This window comes from Sesamum indicum, linkage group LG6, assembly GCF_026168435.1.
Source record: "Sesamum indicum cultivar Baizhima isolate 11 linkage group LG6, ASM2616843v1, whole genome shotgun sequence".
Taxonomy (NCBI): Eukaryota; Viridiplantae; Streptophyta; class Magnoliopsida; order Lamiales; family Pedaliaceae; genus Sesamum; species Sesamum indicum.
This window is the reverse complement of record NC_142662.1, coordinates 3,681,894-3,698,692: the sequence shown is the minus strand read 5'-3', so window position 1 is coordinate 3,698,692 and position 16,799 is coordinate 3,681,894. Positions and strand designations below refer to the sequence as shown.

At 33.9% G+C, this 16,799-nt stretch overlaps 1 protein-coding gene across 3 annotated transcripts; it reads left to right on the top strand.

Annotated features, from left to right (window-relative positions):
• Window positions 1-523: 523 nt before the first annotated feature.
• LOC105165152 (transcription factor bHLH71) lies at window positions 524-15,420 on the top strand. 3 transcript variants are annotated; one of them, XR_016065775.1, is made up of 4 exons: window positions 525-1,132; window positions 4,137-4,571; window positions 12,843-13,184; window positions 13,289-13,897. XR_016065775.1 is itself a non-coding variant. In XM_011084057.3 (3 exons), the coding sequence occupies exons 1-3, from the start codon at window positions 812-814 to the stop codon at window positions 15,227-15,229; spliced, it is 876 nt and encodes a 291-aa protein (XP_011082359.1). In that variant the 5' UTR covers window positions 535-811; the 3' UTR covers window positions 15,230-15,420. The 3 variants fall into 3 exon arrangements, 2 of the variants coding, with proteins under 2 accessions (XP_088737298.1, XP_011082359.1); XM_011084057.3 differs by lacking the exons at window positions 12,843-13,184; window positions 13,289-13,897 and adding an exon at window positions 15,110-15,420 and having other exon boundaries at window positions 535-1,132; XM_088881172.1 differs by lacking the exons at window positions 12,843-13,184; window positions 13,289-13,897 and having other exon boundaries at window positions 524-1,132; window positions 4,137-4,931.
• Window positions 15,421-16,799: the final 1,379 nt, after the last annotated feature.

Below are 16,799 nucleotides of genomic sequence, written 5' to 3'. Positions count from 1 at the left end.
TAAAGTCAAAAGAGTGCAATTATAATATATCAAATCATAGTCACTGGATAAAAACTAGCCATTGATTCAATGGAAAAACTAGTCAATTGTTTTGTACATATTTACTTCTTAGCCATGTTTACTTCCACCTATGGGATTAAGTGGCTAAAAATGAAAACAACTTTTGCACATATATATAAATTTTTTTGTATTGTAACTGCCTTTGGAACTCCTAAAATAACTCTTGAAAACCAGACATTAGAAAATGAAGCGTTATTTTATAACGATCATTAGAAGAAAAAAAAAAAAACTATCTTTAGACGATGTCGTCATCATTATTATAATATGGACTGTCACAACATTAAATTCATTGAAAGTCCCAACATGGCAGATGGCGTAGAATTTTCTAATCAAACCGGCAAAAAAATTTTAAATTATAACACCAAATTGAGAATTTTAATGTGAACAGAACCAAAATCACCCCTTGATACACGAAACTAAAATTACATTTTTTCTATAAGCTAAAATGCTTGGGTTTTATTTAAAATATAAACAGGGATGGCAGAATATGGTGTAGGATATGTGGTTCATGCCCGTGAGAAGGCAGTATTATTGTGCCTTGGCATCCACAAGTTGGAGAGAAACGAAAGAACCCTCTCCAGTCTATCTCTCTCTCTAAAAAGCTGAAGAAGACAACAAAAGGGTCGAAGCCTTTAAACTTGAGCAAAGTCAACAGTATTGGGTTTCTCAATTCTCTTGCAGAAAGATGGAACCACCCTCAAAACAACTGCTAAAATAACCAGCAAGAGAGAGAGAGAGAGAGAGAGGAGAGATGGGTTCAGATGCATTGTCCTCCCATGAACGCTTGAACTTCATCATCAACGAATCAAAGGCTTCGTCAACCACATACAGGAGCAAGAATAATTACGACACTGGCAGCTGCTCCTCCGCCGTGCCACCACCGGAAACAACCAATTCGCTGGAGGTGCAAGGCCGCAAGAAGAGGAGGAAGAGGCCAAAGGCATGCAAGAACAAAGAGGAAGCGGAGACTCAGAGAATGACACACATTGCAGTTGAGAGGAACCGGCGCAGACAAATGAATGAGCATCTCGCAATGCTGCGCTCTCTCATGCCGGACTCTTATGTCCAAAGAGTACGTACCTCAATTTAATCCAAATTCATAATAATAAATCTTCTCATCTTGTTTGCATAACTTTGTGCTGCAATTTGATCAAATAAAATTATGATAAATTAATACTAAAAAGAATTAATTCAAAAACTTTAACTTAACTGCATATAATTGGGTTTGATGCAACTTATCTTCCTGTCATATTATAAATGAGCAAATTATCCTTTTACGAAAAAATAATAACAATTTATCCTCCTGTATTTTTCAAAATAAAGTAATTTCATGAATCAATCTACCTCCTTATCTATAGAGGTAAATTGCTTCATTTTGAAAAATAGAAGGGAATAAATTACTGTATTTTAAAAATATAAAGCATAATTCTTTTTTTCATGAAATAATTTACTCATTTATAATATCGAATCAGATTTAATTGCATTTTTATTTCATCAAATTTGGACTATAATCTTACATTTTTAAAAAAAAAAGGAAAAAAGTTACTGCACTTTTCATGTCACTAAGGTAAAAGGAAATATAGGAAATTGGTTTGTACAAGTATGTCAAAAGCTAACCTCAAATCAAGCCCTTTATGTAGAAAAGAAACTGATGATTGCTTTATGAATTGGTAAGTAATTCAAGTTGACGATTGGGCGCAACAACACAACTTCTCTTTGAAATTACAATAATTTGGTAAGGATTGAAGAGTACAATTTCATTCTCAAATAACTATTCATTTATGGGTGAATTAATTTATCTTCCTCCGATATTGAAAATGACCACATTACCTCCCTATAAAAAAAATATAGCAATTTAACCTAGTGTAAGGAGGTAAATTATTTTATTTTTAAAAATTATAGGGGAGTAAATTGTTGTGTTTTAAAAAATATAGGGAGGTAAATCGCTATTTGTTTGCTCATTTGCAATATCACAAAGGGATTACTTGTATTTGTTCCATTCTTTTACCCTTTAGTGGAAGATTTTTGTTCAAATTAGATTTAATCGAATTAAATTAATTAAAGAATCAATATATTATTATACTTATTTTATAATTAATTATTATTTTTATTTATACACGAATTACAAGACAAATATAATGGAATTCTAATTAAAATTCCGGTCTCAATTATTCTTTCAACTCTCTCCTTTTGCCTGCACTATACTTTTTTATCTTAGTTCCTTCCTGCTATAAAGCCAACCATATATGACAAAAACATTGTCTGTCCTACCCACCTACCTAGACAGGAGCTAGCTGCTGCTGCTGCATAGAGAGAGTACGGTCTATCTGTAGCTGAATTATATAAGTAATTTTTATTATATGAAATTATTTTAAATTTATAAAATAATATAGCAAATTTCAAATGATTACCGAATTACAACAGCCAGGTGTTCTTGTTTCTATAAATGAGTTTCAAAAATTAATCATAATTAAGAACTAATTATAAAAAATACTTTTACCATAGTTAAAATCCTAATAAATATTAATTAATTAATCATGTTCATAATATTTAATTAAGTTGTTGCATTGATTTCTATACCGGGATAACATGTATTATTTTACCGTGATTTAAATTGATATTTTTTCAATAGAAAATAGACAAAACACTACGAAAAACAGGACATCCATTTCAATATAGTCGTAGTAGATGCTCTTATAGCTACAAAAAATGATTATAGTTGCTTTTGAAATCTATACATCTTTAACTAATTTTGACTATAATTATTTTAATTTTTGTAGCTATCTCATTACTACAGATTTTCATAGTTGTTTATGTAGGTATATAATATGTATAGGTTTTGTTGCTAATTTTGTTGCAATAAGATGAAATAACCATTGCGACTAGATGGTCGACTTTTATATCATTTGTCACGCTGGAGGCTCGTGAGCCTGTTGGACGCGAGGACTGCCTCCAAAACCCACTTGAATGCATGCAAGGATTGCCTCCAAACCCACTTGAATGCATTTTGAAATTCAATTATTAACAATTCACTAAAAAGTATCAATGGATGCACTCTTTTTTTTTTTTTTTATCAGTAATGCACTTGAGTTTTTTGCATGATGCTTATATACTGTTTATTTTATTAGTTCATAATTCATGCGGGATAAAATTTCACACATAGTAATAGAAAATCTGTAGTAAATATTGTTGCAATTAAAATGGAAATTTTCTGGCAATTAATTTCCACTGCCATGGTTACGAAAATTATATAGCAATTTTTTTGTAGTAGTATCGTCAATATAAAAATAGAATTTTTGTAGCTATATTCGTTAATATATGACGGAATATTCCTAATTATTTTTGTTTCCACTGTAAATTAGACTTTGTAACAAGTTTTATTTCCAAAACCACGATAATTCTGTAGTTAATTTTGTTCTATAGTTTCATTTTCAAATTTATTCCCTACGCAAGACTTCATAGCTAAGTCGTTGCACTAGCAATAAAAAAACAACTAACGTACACTTTGTTGCAATATTTGTAGCCATTTCGTTGCCTATGAACCTAATTTTCTTTGAATATTTTTAATACCGAATTTGCTACAAAATATCCATTATTAGTCCATCTCAATAGTTAAAGAATTATAATGGAAAAAATACAATTTATCCCCATGTGATATGAGATATGAACAAAAAAGACCTATGAAAAATAAAATGACAAAATACCCCCTGTATTTTGTAAAATGAAGCAAATTACCCCCTATCTGAACCGTCGATAGGGGGTAATTTGCTTCATTTTTTTAAACACAAAGGGTAATTTGCTACTTCTTTTTTCACACGGGTATTTTTCATATATTACAGATGGTAAATTGCATAATCCAAATTACAAAATTGTTGAGCACTTTATTGTCTACATACTTTACTTTTTTTCGATAATTTTAATACACAATTTGCTGCGAACTATTCATTGTTAGTCCATTTCATTAGCTACAGAATTAATTACGTTGCAATATTATTTGTAGTATACGCCTTACTTTCTTGTAGTGAAAAGTGACACACCCTCTGAAGATACGACATGAAAATGTCCGATATTTGTAGGGAGACCAGGCGTCGATCGTTGGTGGAGCAATTGAATTCGTGAAGGAGCTTGAACACATCTTGCAGTCACTTGAAGCCAACAAGGCGTCGTCTCAACTACTGCTCGAGAACAAACATACTCACCTCAAGTGTACTACCACGTCCCGTGACCACGATGATGCAAAGCAGCCATTTCCTCCCAACACACCTGAGTTGTGCAGCTGCTCTCGTCATAACCCATTGAGCAGTAAGTACACGTCCCATAGGAAAGCAGCAGCCGTTGCGGACGTACAAGTGACCTTAGTCGAAGCCCATGCAAGTATTCGGATCGTTTCCGGCCGACGGGTTCGGCAGCTCTCGAAGCTTGTGGCTGCCTTTCACTCTCTCTTCCTCAATGTGCTTCATCTCAATCTCACCACTTCCCAGTCATTCATCCTTTACTCCATTAGCGCCAAGGTACGCACACATGACATTTACCATCCTCCGCTATTCTTCTATTCTGTCGTTATACATATCTATTTTTATTCAAATCAAGTTCGGTCGAATCAAAATAATCACACAGCAATTGTCGTATACTTGTCATATGATTGGTCACTTTCCTGAATTATATACCAATCACATGACAAGTATATTGACTTACCATATAATTGGTTCAAATTCGAACCAACCAGCTGATTCCGAAGAATTTTCTATCCAAAGCTTTTTAATATACGTTAGAAGACTATATTGTATAAAAAATATATTTTGAAGGATCAACTCATAATATGAAAAAATACCATATTAGGAGCTTATCAACTTTTGTTTTAGTTAAAAAAGAAAAGAAATTAAAGGTAAAGAGTTTCTAATGTAATTATTTTTAAAATATTAATAAGCTTCTTAAATTTTGATAATATTAGTTACATAATTGTCATTAATAATATTTCATAAATTGCATAATCATATATTCTATATATCCAAACACTTCAAAATATTTTTTTTAAAATAAAATACAACGCTTTATAAATTATAAAAGTATCTTATAACATATATCTACGACTTAAGAATGTTTCAACATGTAGTTGACCCAAAAAAGGAGAATATAGTGATAAGAAATTAAGTAATAATATTGAAATTATTATTAATTATATACATAAAGTGTTAATTAGGAAAAATTATAATTTTAATTCATTAAATATGAAGATGTGATAATTTTATTCTTATACAAATTTATTCAGATAAATTTCTGCTATAATATAAAAAAAATTACATACTATGACAAAAATTATGAATGACCCAAAAAGTGAACCTAACTTTGTGTTTCTTGAGAACCCATAAATTTGAAATGACAGCATTAATTTACAGTCACACATTCTTATGGGAAAAAGTTGCGAGTAGGATGTAACAAAATTAAGACGGTGGAAAATGAGCAGAACATGCAAAAGAATCTATACATACTGTTTGATTTTGTGTTTTTGATTGTTTTGTCGTATTATGTGAAATACTGAGAAAAAAAATAGACATAAATAAGTTTGTGTTGAATATATCTATGTATATTTGAATTTGTTTTTAAAGGTACGTTTGATGTTGTGTTTTGGGAGACAAAAGTGGTTTATTGTTAAATCATGTCTCTTTTATATATATTTATATGTGTGTTTGCGTATATATACAATATTTTGTTTGTGGGCAGATTAAATTATCTAGTGTTTTTTTCATTATATTTGTATAAAAAATTATAAATTTTTTATTTAAATAATAATTAGATATTTAATAAATAATTAAATTCACTTTAGTAATGGATTAACAATATTTTTGTTAAATGTTCTACTCAGAGTGATAAATTTAAATAAATTATTCAAATAATAGAGTATTTGAATTAACTATATATGCAATACTGGTATATTATTTTATTTTATTAAAATTTGTTAATTGATCCATTGAAGTAGAAAAACATTGAGTACAAAATATTTAAATAGTTAAAATTATGAATTTGTATTTAATTTGAATTAACTATATATGCAATACTGGTATATTATTTTATTTTATTAAAATTTGTTAATTGATCCATTGAAGTAGAAAAACATTGAGTACAAAATATTTAAATAGTTAAAATTATGAATTTGTATTTAAAAATTAAATACACACCAAACAAAAAAATTGTATACATTTAACATGTATATCAAGCCCTCCAATTCATCCTCCATTTTTATTGGTTTTGAAGAACCACAAAATCTAGTATTAATTAATTAAAATTTATAATTATATAATGCGATCGATCGTAAAAATAGAACAGGATTAATAAAGAGTTGTCCAATTTTAATACTTCATCATGACACATCAATCATGGAATGAGATAACACGTAGAAAATCATGTTCCCATTGATTTTATAATTAACAAATGACAACATTTTTTTGGCTCACATATTTTACAAAAGGCCACTGTCTGTCTAAGGACCATCATGTTGCCGTGATGATTGTCCATGTGGTCACTGCGATCGCGCTGTACTGTCTCCCTCACTATGTGTTTGGTCTCCACGGTCAGACTGCATGCCAAAATGACAATGTAGTCTGTCCATGATCTAATAATGCCAACTGCCGACTCCAAGTCTAGACTTTGAGATGGTGCTAATGAAACATTACGCGTCAATCGTGGTCCACCATCCCCATGAGCTACTTGTTCCACTGCATTCCAACTGCCAATATGAGTATGCGTTTGTGCTATTGGTGCAGTGGAATTCGAGATGACAATGGGCACATCTTCCCCACCTCTCACTGAACTACGCACGACGTTACTACTCTCGTCATAATGTGCATCACTACGCTCGTCTGAGCAGGCAGCAGTCTAATAGGGCCCCATATCCGAGCATGCTGGGGTAATGAGGATCTGGGTACTAATACTATCGTCCAACCAAAGGGTACAGCTGCAACAGGGTCCATATGAACAAGCAGACATTACAAATTATATACTTATCAGAAATGGCAATTGTTGAGTTGCAGTCATCGTATTAGAAATAACATGACATACTCGCGACGTTAGAGGTCGTGTCCCTGGAAAAGTCCATACAAAATATTTCAATATCATAACGAATGCCTCATATATCGATGATGTCGTGGAACTAACAAAATCGCTCTTTGAACTCGTAGAATTTGTAACGGACCTGATCACAGGTGTAAGCATATCCAAAATGTCGTCGTAATCCACAAGCCCAATGAGCCATGTGTGCCTTTGCGCTATGGTCGTGTCTCATTGGGACTCGGGTGTTGTCATCAATGATCATCCACATTTGTGCTGCTCAACGTTCAATGTCCAATGGTCGTGCTATGAAAATCCTACTAGCTCGAAATATCTGCGATATGCCATGCCTGCAAAACAGATACTCATAATGGTGCTTAAAAAATTGTATGCTGGGAATCATGTTTAACAATGTATAGTTAAAGTTTAATTTTCCACAACTAATTTAAAAGTTAAAAATGTCAAACATGTAAACACCAAGCTGATAAACTTCTTAAAAGTAAACGAGTGTTTAACATGTATGCAAAACATATTGAAGCTAGTATCCTGAGATTTAAATACAGTACACACTAGTCAAAAGTTATCCATTAACAACATTCCTAGTTGGGATCTTAGATGCCCACATCTGTATCGCTGTGCTATCTTCTTTATGCTTCTATCTCAGCAATCATCATAGCTAAACCTGCGAATGAAATTGTGCAGTGTGCAACATGCGATGACTATAGCGACCTGGTGCTTAACAAGGTAGGTCGGAATCCCCCACTACAGTATTGGAAAACGCTCTTTTAGTACGCAAAAGGAACGTTCAATTTCATTACACAATGTTGAATGAGCATGGTTAAACAGATCATGTGGAGTACAATATCTTCCTCCATGTCCCCTGTACTAGCTAGGTGATACCTAGTACCTAGAAAACATTGGTAATTTGTAAACCCAAAGTCTACCCAATAATACTTACCTGAATTTTCACCAGTCATCATCATCAGGATACATGTATTTTAGAGCATCAATCGTGTTGGACTGAATGGCACATCAAAGTTTACTCATCGATGGGAGGAAAAGAAACATTGGATCCTGCAATACCTCATGGTGTAAGAGACAAGCATCAGATGCAATACCTTCCCACCCAGCATACAGATAGGTACAATTCATATTGAAAACACATATTGGTATTACGTTCTGGGCTAGGCGGCCTTTTTGCGAACGATATCTATTTTGTTCTACTTGGGGGACCCATACTAAGACCAACGTATTGTCATCGCTCCCACGCAGTCCTACATCACACCTAAATATACGTGAGAATGCGCACGGACAAAATATTAGGCGACGTCGATTTGTGCTCATCGTAATTAATTGGGCAAGATTAAATATACCTTCAAGTATGGGTAGAAATCGAGACTGGTGGCCATCCTCGGATGTGTTTCAGTAAAATTCAGCCTAGTTATGAGCTAGGGCGCCATGGCACACAAGGCATAAAGCACTCGGTGGAATCTAAGATTGTTAGTCTCCAGGGAATGTTGAAATCGCTCCATATTGTCATATTGTCTTTTGTGCATGTCAGCTGTCTGCATAAAGAGTGCAACCTCTTCAATTGAGCTGACTCTAAATGTCTGACCATAAGGCAACAACCCCCTGAAAGTCAATGCATCAAGCAAAGCATGAAAACATGGATTGGTCATTTGAATGTTGTCATAAAAACCTCCAATGTGTGGGGTTGTATAATCTCCACAATCCATCCCTCTCTTTACAGTACAGAGGTGTTACGTGGCACATTCTCCCTAAATAACTCAAGGCATACTAGATTTTTAAAAGTGTAAAACTCTTTCAGGACATCAGATTCGTTGCTGGATAGAGCCCCTGGTGTCCTCGTCCTGTGGTTGGGCGAGTTGCTTTCACGATCAGCCCCGTCGTCAAAGCTTGCCATAGTTTTGTTCTATACTGTGCACTAAAAGAGGCAGTCACAATGGTATGCTTTAGGAAAGTCAGACATGTGAAATCAGAAAAGAGAACGAATATTGACTAAATACTTGATCGATTAGTCTAATACTGAATCAGACACATCACATAGAACATACACATAACAAAAACAATGGTCTTCAGATAGATGTGGGCATTCGATACTAAGCATTCACTTGCCCAACAAGTATAACAAGTGCAGTTTGTTCTCATCATCTAGACGGAGGAAAATCGTTCTGGTGTTGTGACCATGAAAACTCACCCACGCGGTAGTGAATACGACGTCCGACAGATCCTTAAACTTTGTTGACTCATCTACGTACCGCTTAATAGATTATGTGGCTTTAGGCCCGATGCGATCAATCTTTCCTTGGAATGACTCGTTCAACCTATCCATGGTCTCACACTTCTTTCATTGGCGGAGAGAAAAAGTACTCGTCGGGCGATGGCATGATATCTATTGACCGTTGAGTGCCTGAATGAGTCCTTGCTATTTGCTCAGCTTCTAGGTCATGAGCGGTATGGATTGCATTAAGTGTGGGCGGAGGAACACGCAGTACTCTCGGTTGTTGTGTTCCATGCGAATATCTGAGTTCATAGGTCAAAGTGTGATAGCCTGTGTTCAACTATTATCTTATAATCTAGATTTTCCTACATTTAGTAAAATTTGTTGAGTTGTGTCTATATTTGACAAAAACTAGGATCAGTTGTTATATAATCAATATACAATTAAGAACAAAATCCATGTTTGCTCGATACAGCTCCTCCAAATGTCCACCGTTGCCTGTTATAGTGTTTCATTTCAAGTCCCATCCCCACCTAGTCCCCTTCTTAAGAATGTTGTACAGGAGCCGCCAAGCACGACGCAATTTGTTTAGTTTACCTTTCAGTTGGTTCGTCATAAATTCACAATTGTGACCCATAACCAAGTTTATCCTCTCGGTTATATAAGCTCATACAGAGGGCGAAATGATTGAAGTCGGTCATTGATGAACTCCTCGTACGTGAACTCGATGAATACTCGCTTTATATAAGTGATCATGCATGAGGAGTTCATCAGTCACCGAATTCAATCATCAACATTTTCGCTCTCTATATGTGCTCGTATAACCAAGAGGATGAACTTCGTTATAGGTCACAACTGTGCATTAATGATGAACCAACTATAAAGCAAACTGGACAGAATGGGTCGTACCTGGCGACTCCTGTACGACATTATTAATGGGGGACTGGGTGGGGATTGGACTTGGAGCATAACACTATAATATGCAACACTGGATGTTTGGAGGAGTTTTATTAGGTAAATATGAATTTGTTGTTAAGTGTACATTGATTATATAACAATTGATCCTAGTTTTTGACAAATATACACAACCCAACAAATTTTACAAAATGTAGGAAAGCCTAGATTATAAGATAATTGTTAAATATGGGTTACCACATGCACTCAGGTGTTTGCACGGGACACCATAACAAGGAGTAATGCGCGTTCCTCCGCCCACCCACATTGTTCAATCCATACCGCTTATGACCTAGACGATGAGAAAATGGCGGGAACTCATTTAGGTAGTCGTTGGTCAAGAGATAACTATGAGGATACAACATTCTCCCATTCCAGTACCATGCCATCGCCCGACGAGTACTTTTCCTCGCCAACAGCACCAACGTTCAGTTCACCGTCTAATAGCAAGTATCCTGGACGGCACGGGATTAATGAGTTGTAGTCGAAGACGTGTGAGACCATAGACAGGTTGAATGAGTCATACCAAGAAAAAGATTGACCGCACCGTGCTAAAGACACAAAATATATTGATCAATGCATAGACGAGTTAACATAGTTTAAGGATCTGTTGGACGTTGTCTTCACCACCGCGTTGGAGGATTTTCATAGTCACAGCACTCAAATGATTTTCCTCCATCTAGATGATGAGAACAAACTGTGTTGGTTATACTTGTTGGACATGTGAATGCTTAGTACTAAGTGCCCGCATCTATTTGAAGACCATTGTGTTTGTTATGTGCATGCCTTATGTAATGTTTCTAATTCAGTATTTAGACTGTAACCCTACCACGTATTTAGTTAATATTAGTTTTCTTTTCTAGTTTCACGTGTCTGGTTTTTCTAAAGTTTATCATTGTGGCTGCCTTTTTAGTGTACAGTATAGAACAAAGCTATGACAAACTATAACGAGGGGGCTGGTCGTGAAAAAAATAACTCACCCAGCGACAACACGGGGACACTAGACTCCTGCCAGTAACGATCTGATGTCTTGGAAGAGTTTTACACTTTTAGATATCTAGTATGTTCTGAGTTATTCAGGGAGAATGTGCCATGTAACACCATTGCCCTGTCTCCGGGTGGATTGCGAAGATAATGACAATCCCACACTCCTGACGATTTCATGACAACATTCACATGACCAAGCCATGATTTTATTCTTTGGTTGATGCATTGACTTTCAGAAGATTGCTGCCTCATAGTCAGAAGTCTAGAGTTAGCTTAATTGAAGAGGTTGAACTCTTTATGCAAACGGTTGGCATGCACAAAAGACAACGTGACAATATGGAGCGATTTCAACACTCTCTTGAGACTATTAATTATAAATTCCATCGATTGCTTTCTGCCTTGTGTGCCATGGCGTCCGAGCTCATAACTCGATCGAATTTCACAAAAACACATCCGATGGTGGCCAGCAATCCAGATTTCTACCCATACTTTAACGTGTATTTGATCTCGCCCAATTATTTACGATGAACACAAATCGACTTCGCCTAATATTTTTTCCATGCGCATTCTCACATATATAGGTGTGATGTAGGACTATGTAGGCCGCGTAGCCCATAACGTATTAACTATATGTGATTTCGATATGAATTTTACCTATGTGTGTGCTGGGTGGAAAGGTATTGCATCCGATGCCCGTGTCTTGCACCATGAGGTATCGCAGGATCCAATATTTTCTTTTCCTCCCATTGATGAGTAAACTAGTTGATGTGCCAGTCAGTCCAACACGATTGATGTTCTAAAATACATGATACTAGTATTTATCCTGATGACGATGACTGGTGGAAATTCAGGTAAGTATTATTGGGTAGACTTTAGGTTTACAAATTACCAGTGTTTCCTGGCGCCGTATCGAGATACTAAGTATCACTTAGCTAGTATAGGGGACATGGAGGAAGATATTGTACTCCACATGATCTGTTTAACTATGCTCATTCAACATTCTGAAATGAAATTGAACGTTCCTTTTGCGTACTAAAAAAGCTTTTTTTGATACCATAGTGGAGGATGTCGATCTACCTTGTTAAGCACCAGGTCGTTATAGTCATCACATGTTGCACACTGCACAATTTCATTCGCAGGTTTAGCCATGATGACACCATATTCAATGAGCCAGACGACGACATTCCACCCTTTAGGAATTCGTTTTATCATAGGGGACACCCTACTGTTATTGAGATAGAAGCACAAAGAACTCTTAGAGATAGCATAGCGATACAGATGTGGGTATCCAATGATCCCAACTAGGAATGTTGTTAATGGATAACTTTTGACTAGTGTGTATTGTATTAAAACCTCAGGATACTAGCTTCAATGTGTTTTGCATACATGTTAAATACTCATTTACTTTTAAGCAGTTTATCAGTTTGGTGTCTACATGTTTGACATTTTTAACTCTTAAATTAGTTGTCGGAAAATTGAACTTTAACCATACATCGTTAAACATGATTCCCGGCATACAATTTTTTAAACACCATTATGAATATATGTTTTGCAGGCATGGCATATCGCAGATATTTGGAGCCTAGTAGGATTGCCACAGCATGACCATTGGACTTTGAACGTTGAGCAGCTGTTAATGTGGATGAGCATTGACGACTAACACCCGAGTCCCAATGAGACACGATCATAGCGCAAAAGCACACATGGGTCATTGGACTCGTGGATTTCGACGATATTTTGGATATGCTTACACTTGGGACAGGCCTGTCACAAATTCTACGAGTTGAAAGAGCGATTTCGTTAGTTCCACGACATCATTGAGATACGAGGCATTCGTTATGATGTTGAAATATTTTATATGGATTTTCCCAACGAGCTACGACCACTAATGTCGCAGGTATGTCATGTTATTTCTAATACGATGACTGCAACTCAACAATTGCCATTTCTAATAAGTATATAATTTGCAATGTCTGTTTGTTTATATGGACCTTGTTGCAGTAGTACCCTTTGGCTGGACGATAATATTAGTACCCAAAGCCTCATTACCCTAGGATGCTCGAGATATGGGGCCCCATTAGATTGCCGCTTACTCGGAGGAGCGTAGTGATGCGTATTATGGGGAGAGTAGTAACTTCGTGCATAGTTCTGTGAGAGGTGGCGAAGATGTCCCCATTGTCAACTCGAATTCCACTCCACCAGTGGCACAAATGCATACTTATATTGGCAGTTGAGATGCAGTGGAATAGGTAGCTCGTGGGGATGGTGGACCACGACTCGCACGCAACATATCATTAGCACCATGTCGAAGTCTAGAAATGGAGTTGGCAGTTGGCAGTATTAGATCATGGACAGACTACATTTGTAATTTTGGCGTGCAGTCTGACCGTGGAGACCAAACACATAGTGAGAGAGACAGTACAACATGGTCGCGGTGACCACATGGACAACCACCACGGCAACGTGGTGGTCCTTAGACAGACAGTGGCTTTTTATAAAATATGCGAGCCAACAAATTGTTGTCATATGTTAATTATAAAACTATTGAGAACATGATTTTCTGTGTGTTATATCATTCCATGACTGATGTGTCATGATGAAGTATTATAATTGGACAACCCTATTAAATTCAGTTTTATTTTTATGATCCATCGTATTATATAATTATAAATTTTAATTAATAATACTGGATTTTTATGGTTCTTCAAAATCAATAAAAATGGAGGATGAATTGGAGGGCTTGATATACATGTTAAATGTATATAATTTTTTCTGTTGGTGTGTATGTAATTTCTAAATACAAATTTATTTAATTTTAAATTTTTAAATATTTTTGTACTCAATATTTTTTTTACTTCAATGGAATAATTAAGAAATTTTAAAAATACAAAATAATATACCAATATTACATAGTTAATTCAAATACTCTGTTGTTTGAATAATCTATTTAAATTTATCACTCCGAATAGAATATCTAACAAAAATATTGTTTACCCAATAAAATAATATAATTTTTTCATACATATATTTAAAAAGTACTAGATAATTTAATCAACTCACAAAAAAAATACTATATAGATGCATACATGCACATACATATAAATATATATAAACAAGACATGATTTGACAATGAACAGTGACTTTTGTCTCCCAAAACACAACATCAAACATGCATCTAAAAACAAATCTAATCATACACATATCTCTAATACATTCTTATTTATCTCTTTTTTTCTCTCGCTATCTTCCCATAACACAACAAAGTACTAGAAAAACAAAATCAAACACTATGATAGTGTGTTTTGGGTCATATCGAAGATGGGCCAAAAACAAAACCAAACACACTGATATAACTTGTAGGTTAAATATATTTTTGGTCCTATAATTTAGATACTTTGATATTTTTAATCTTTTTATAATTGTAAAAGAGTCATATAATTTTTTGACATTTTATAATTTTGATCTTTCCGATCGATATCAAATTTTGCAAAAGATGTCAGAATAAATTATGTGCGCCTACGTGGTTCATTTAAATTTGGGCTTTTGTTATGATTGGTTCACTTCTACCGACATAACTGAAAACTTAAAAAAAAAAAAAACAGGTGGCACATAATTTATTTCGACAACTTTTATAAAATTCAACATCAGAAGAACTAAAATAGTCAAATATCAAAATATTACACGACTATTTTATAACTTTAAAAAGATAAAAAATAAAATATTAAAGTATCAAAATTACAACACAAAAGAATATATTGAAGCATGATTATTGTTGAAAGAATTTGTTGGGATGATGAAAACATTAGCGTGTACGGTTGCAGGTTGAAGAAGGTAGCCCGTTGAGTTCAGCAGAGGACATATCCGCTGCACTTCACCACATGCTAAGGATATTAATTGAGGAGGAGGAAGCTTCTGCTACTGTTGCTGCCACTCTCCCTTAATTATCAACCTTATCAATATTCCACCTATATATATATATATATATATATATATTAGCATTATTTTTTTATTTTTTTTTTTGAGGGGAGTAAAAATTTGGTTCTATCTTCTGAAGTTCTCTCCTCGTCAGAATCCATGCATATGAAACTCTTGAGTTTTGTTACAGTGGATATAGCCAGCTGGCTATCTGTGATTTGCGACTGTATTTTTGTCCGTATATAAGAAGAAAAAAGTCAAAAAATTCTTACCCCGAATAAAAATTAACTAACAATATTTTTATTGTCACTAGTTATATATATTTGAGGTAAATTTTTTTTACTTTATTACAATAATAATTTTTATTGTGGTAAAAGTGATTATTCATTAGCAAAGAAAAGTTGCACGTAAAATTGTTACTAAAAATGGTTAGTGGGAGGTCAAGTGTATCGAGAATTTCAGAAAGGGTATAAGTATAATTTTATTTTTTTTAAAAAAAATAATTTTATATTTTTAGAGGGCTCTAAATATAATTGAATTTTTTTTCTTGTACAGTATTCAACAAAGTACAAACGCAACTGAATAAGGAGTATAGGAGGCTACACAAAGCGAACAAAACGGGGGGAACACATGATGAAAACACATCTATATCTATCTATCTAAATATTTATTTTGATTTATTCAAAATCTTATCTCCAATTTTATAATTGAATTATTTAATTATAAAAAAAATCTTATTCAATAAAAACATCACGTATTTTAAAAACATTAAATATTTATTTTATAGTTATTCAAAATCTTATTTCCAACTATATAACTAATTTAATTTGTATTTATCTTAAATAATTACCTAATAATATTTTAATTATATTAAGTATTTACTTTATATATACATCCGAAATCTTATATATACCAACATAATAACTAATACAATTTATATTTATCCTACCTAATGATCATGGTCTCTAGAAACATGATCTATTTTAAAGATACCGTAAAATACACCAATACCTTTTGAAATTCGATATAATTATAAATACATTCCTATTAGATAAAAAATTACATTTACCCTCCTGAGTTTGTTTTCGTCTTACATTTAACTCCACCGGTAGGGTTCCAGCAATTTATCATGTCTTATTCGGAAAATATTCTTGATAAAAAGTTTGATTATGATTTGACCAACTTTTCAGACGAAAATACCCATGGGACCAAATTGTAACGTTTTAAAATATTGAGAGGGTTAAATGTTATGATCTCACATACTTTATACTTAAATGTAATATATATTTTTTTTTTTTTGCTAAACTAGCCGTTTTTATCTGTTAAAATATTACGAGGATTATCTCATATATTATTTATCCTAATTATCCATTGTCAAGAAACAACCATAAGCACCAAAATTTAATAATAACCTACTGACAATAATCACACAAATAAATTGTCAATCATAAACTACATGTCTTAACAATATATATCACTTGGTTATAAATATCATCCAATATTCATCATGACCATCAACAACATAAAATTATCGTCAACAAAAACCAACATGTCTCATCAGAAAAGGAAAAAAATCACACGACTGGAGCAGGTGAT

Coding starts and splice junctions, on each gene's coding strand:
- LOC105165152 (XM_088881172.1), top strand. CDS start 812: ATGGGTTCAGATGCATTGTCCTCCCATGAACGCTTGAACTTCATCATC. Junction 1,133..4,136: donor CGGACTCTTATGTCCAAAGA/GTACGTACCTCA, acceptor CGATATTTGTAG/GGAGACCAGGCGTCGATCGT.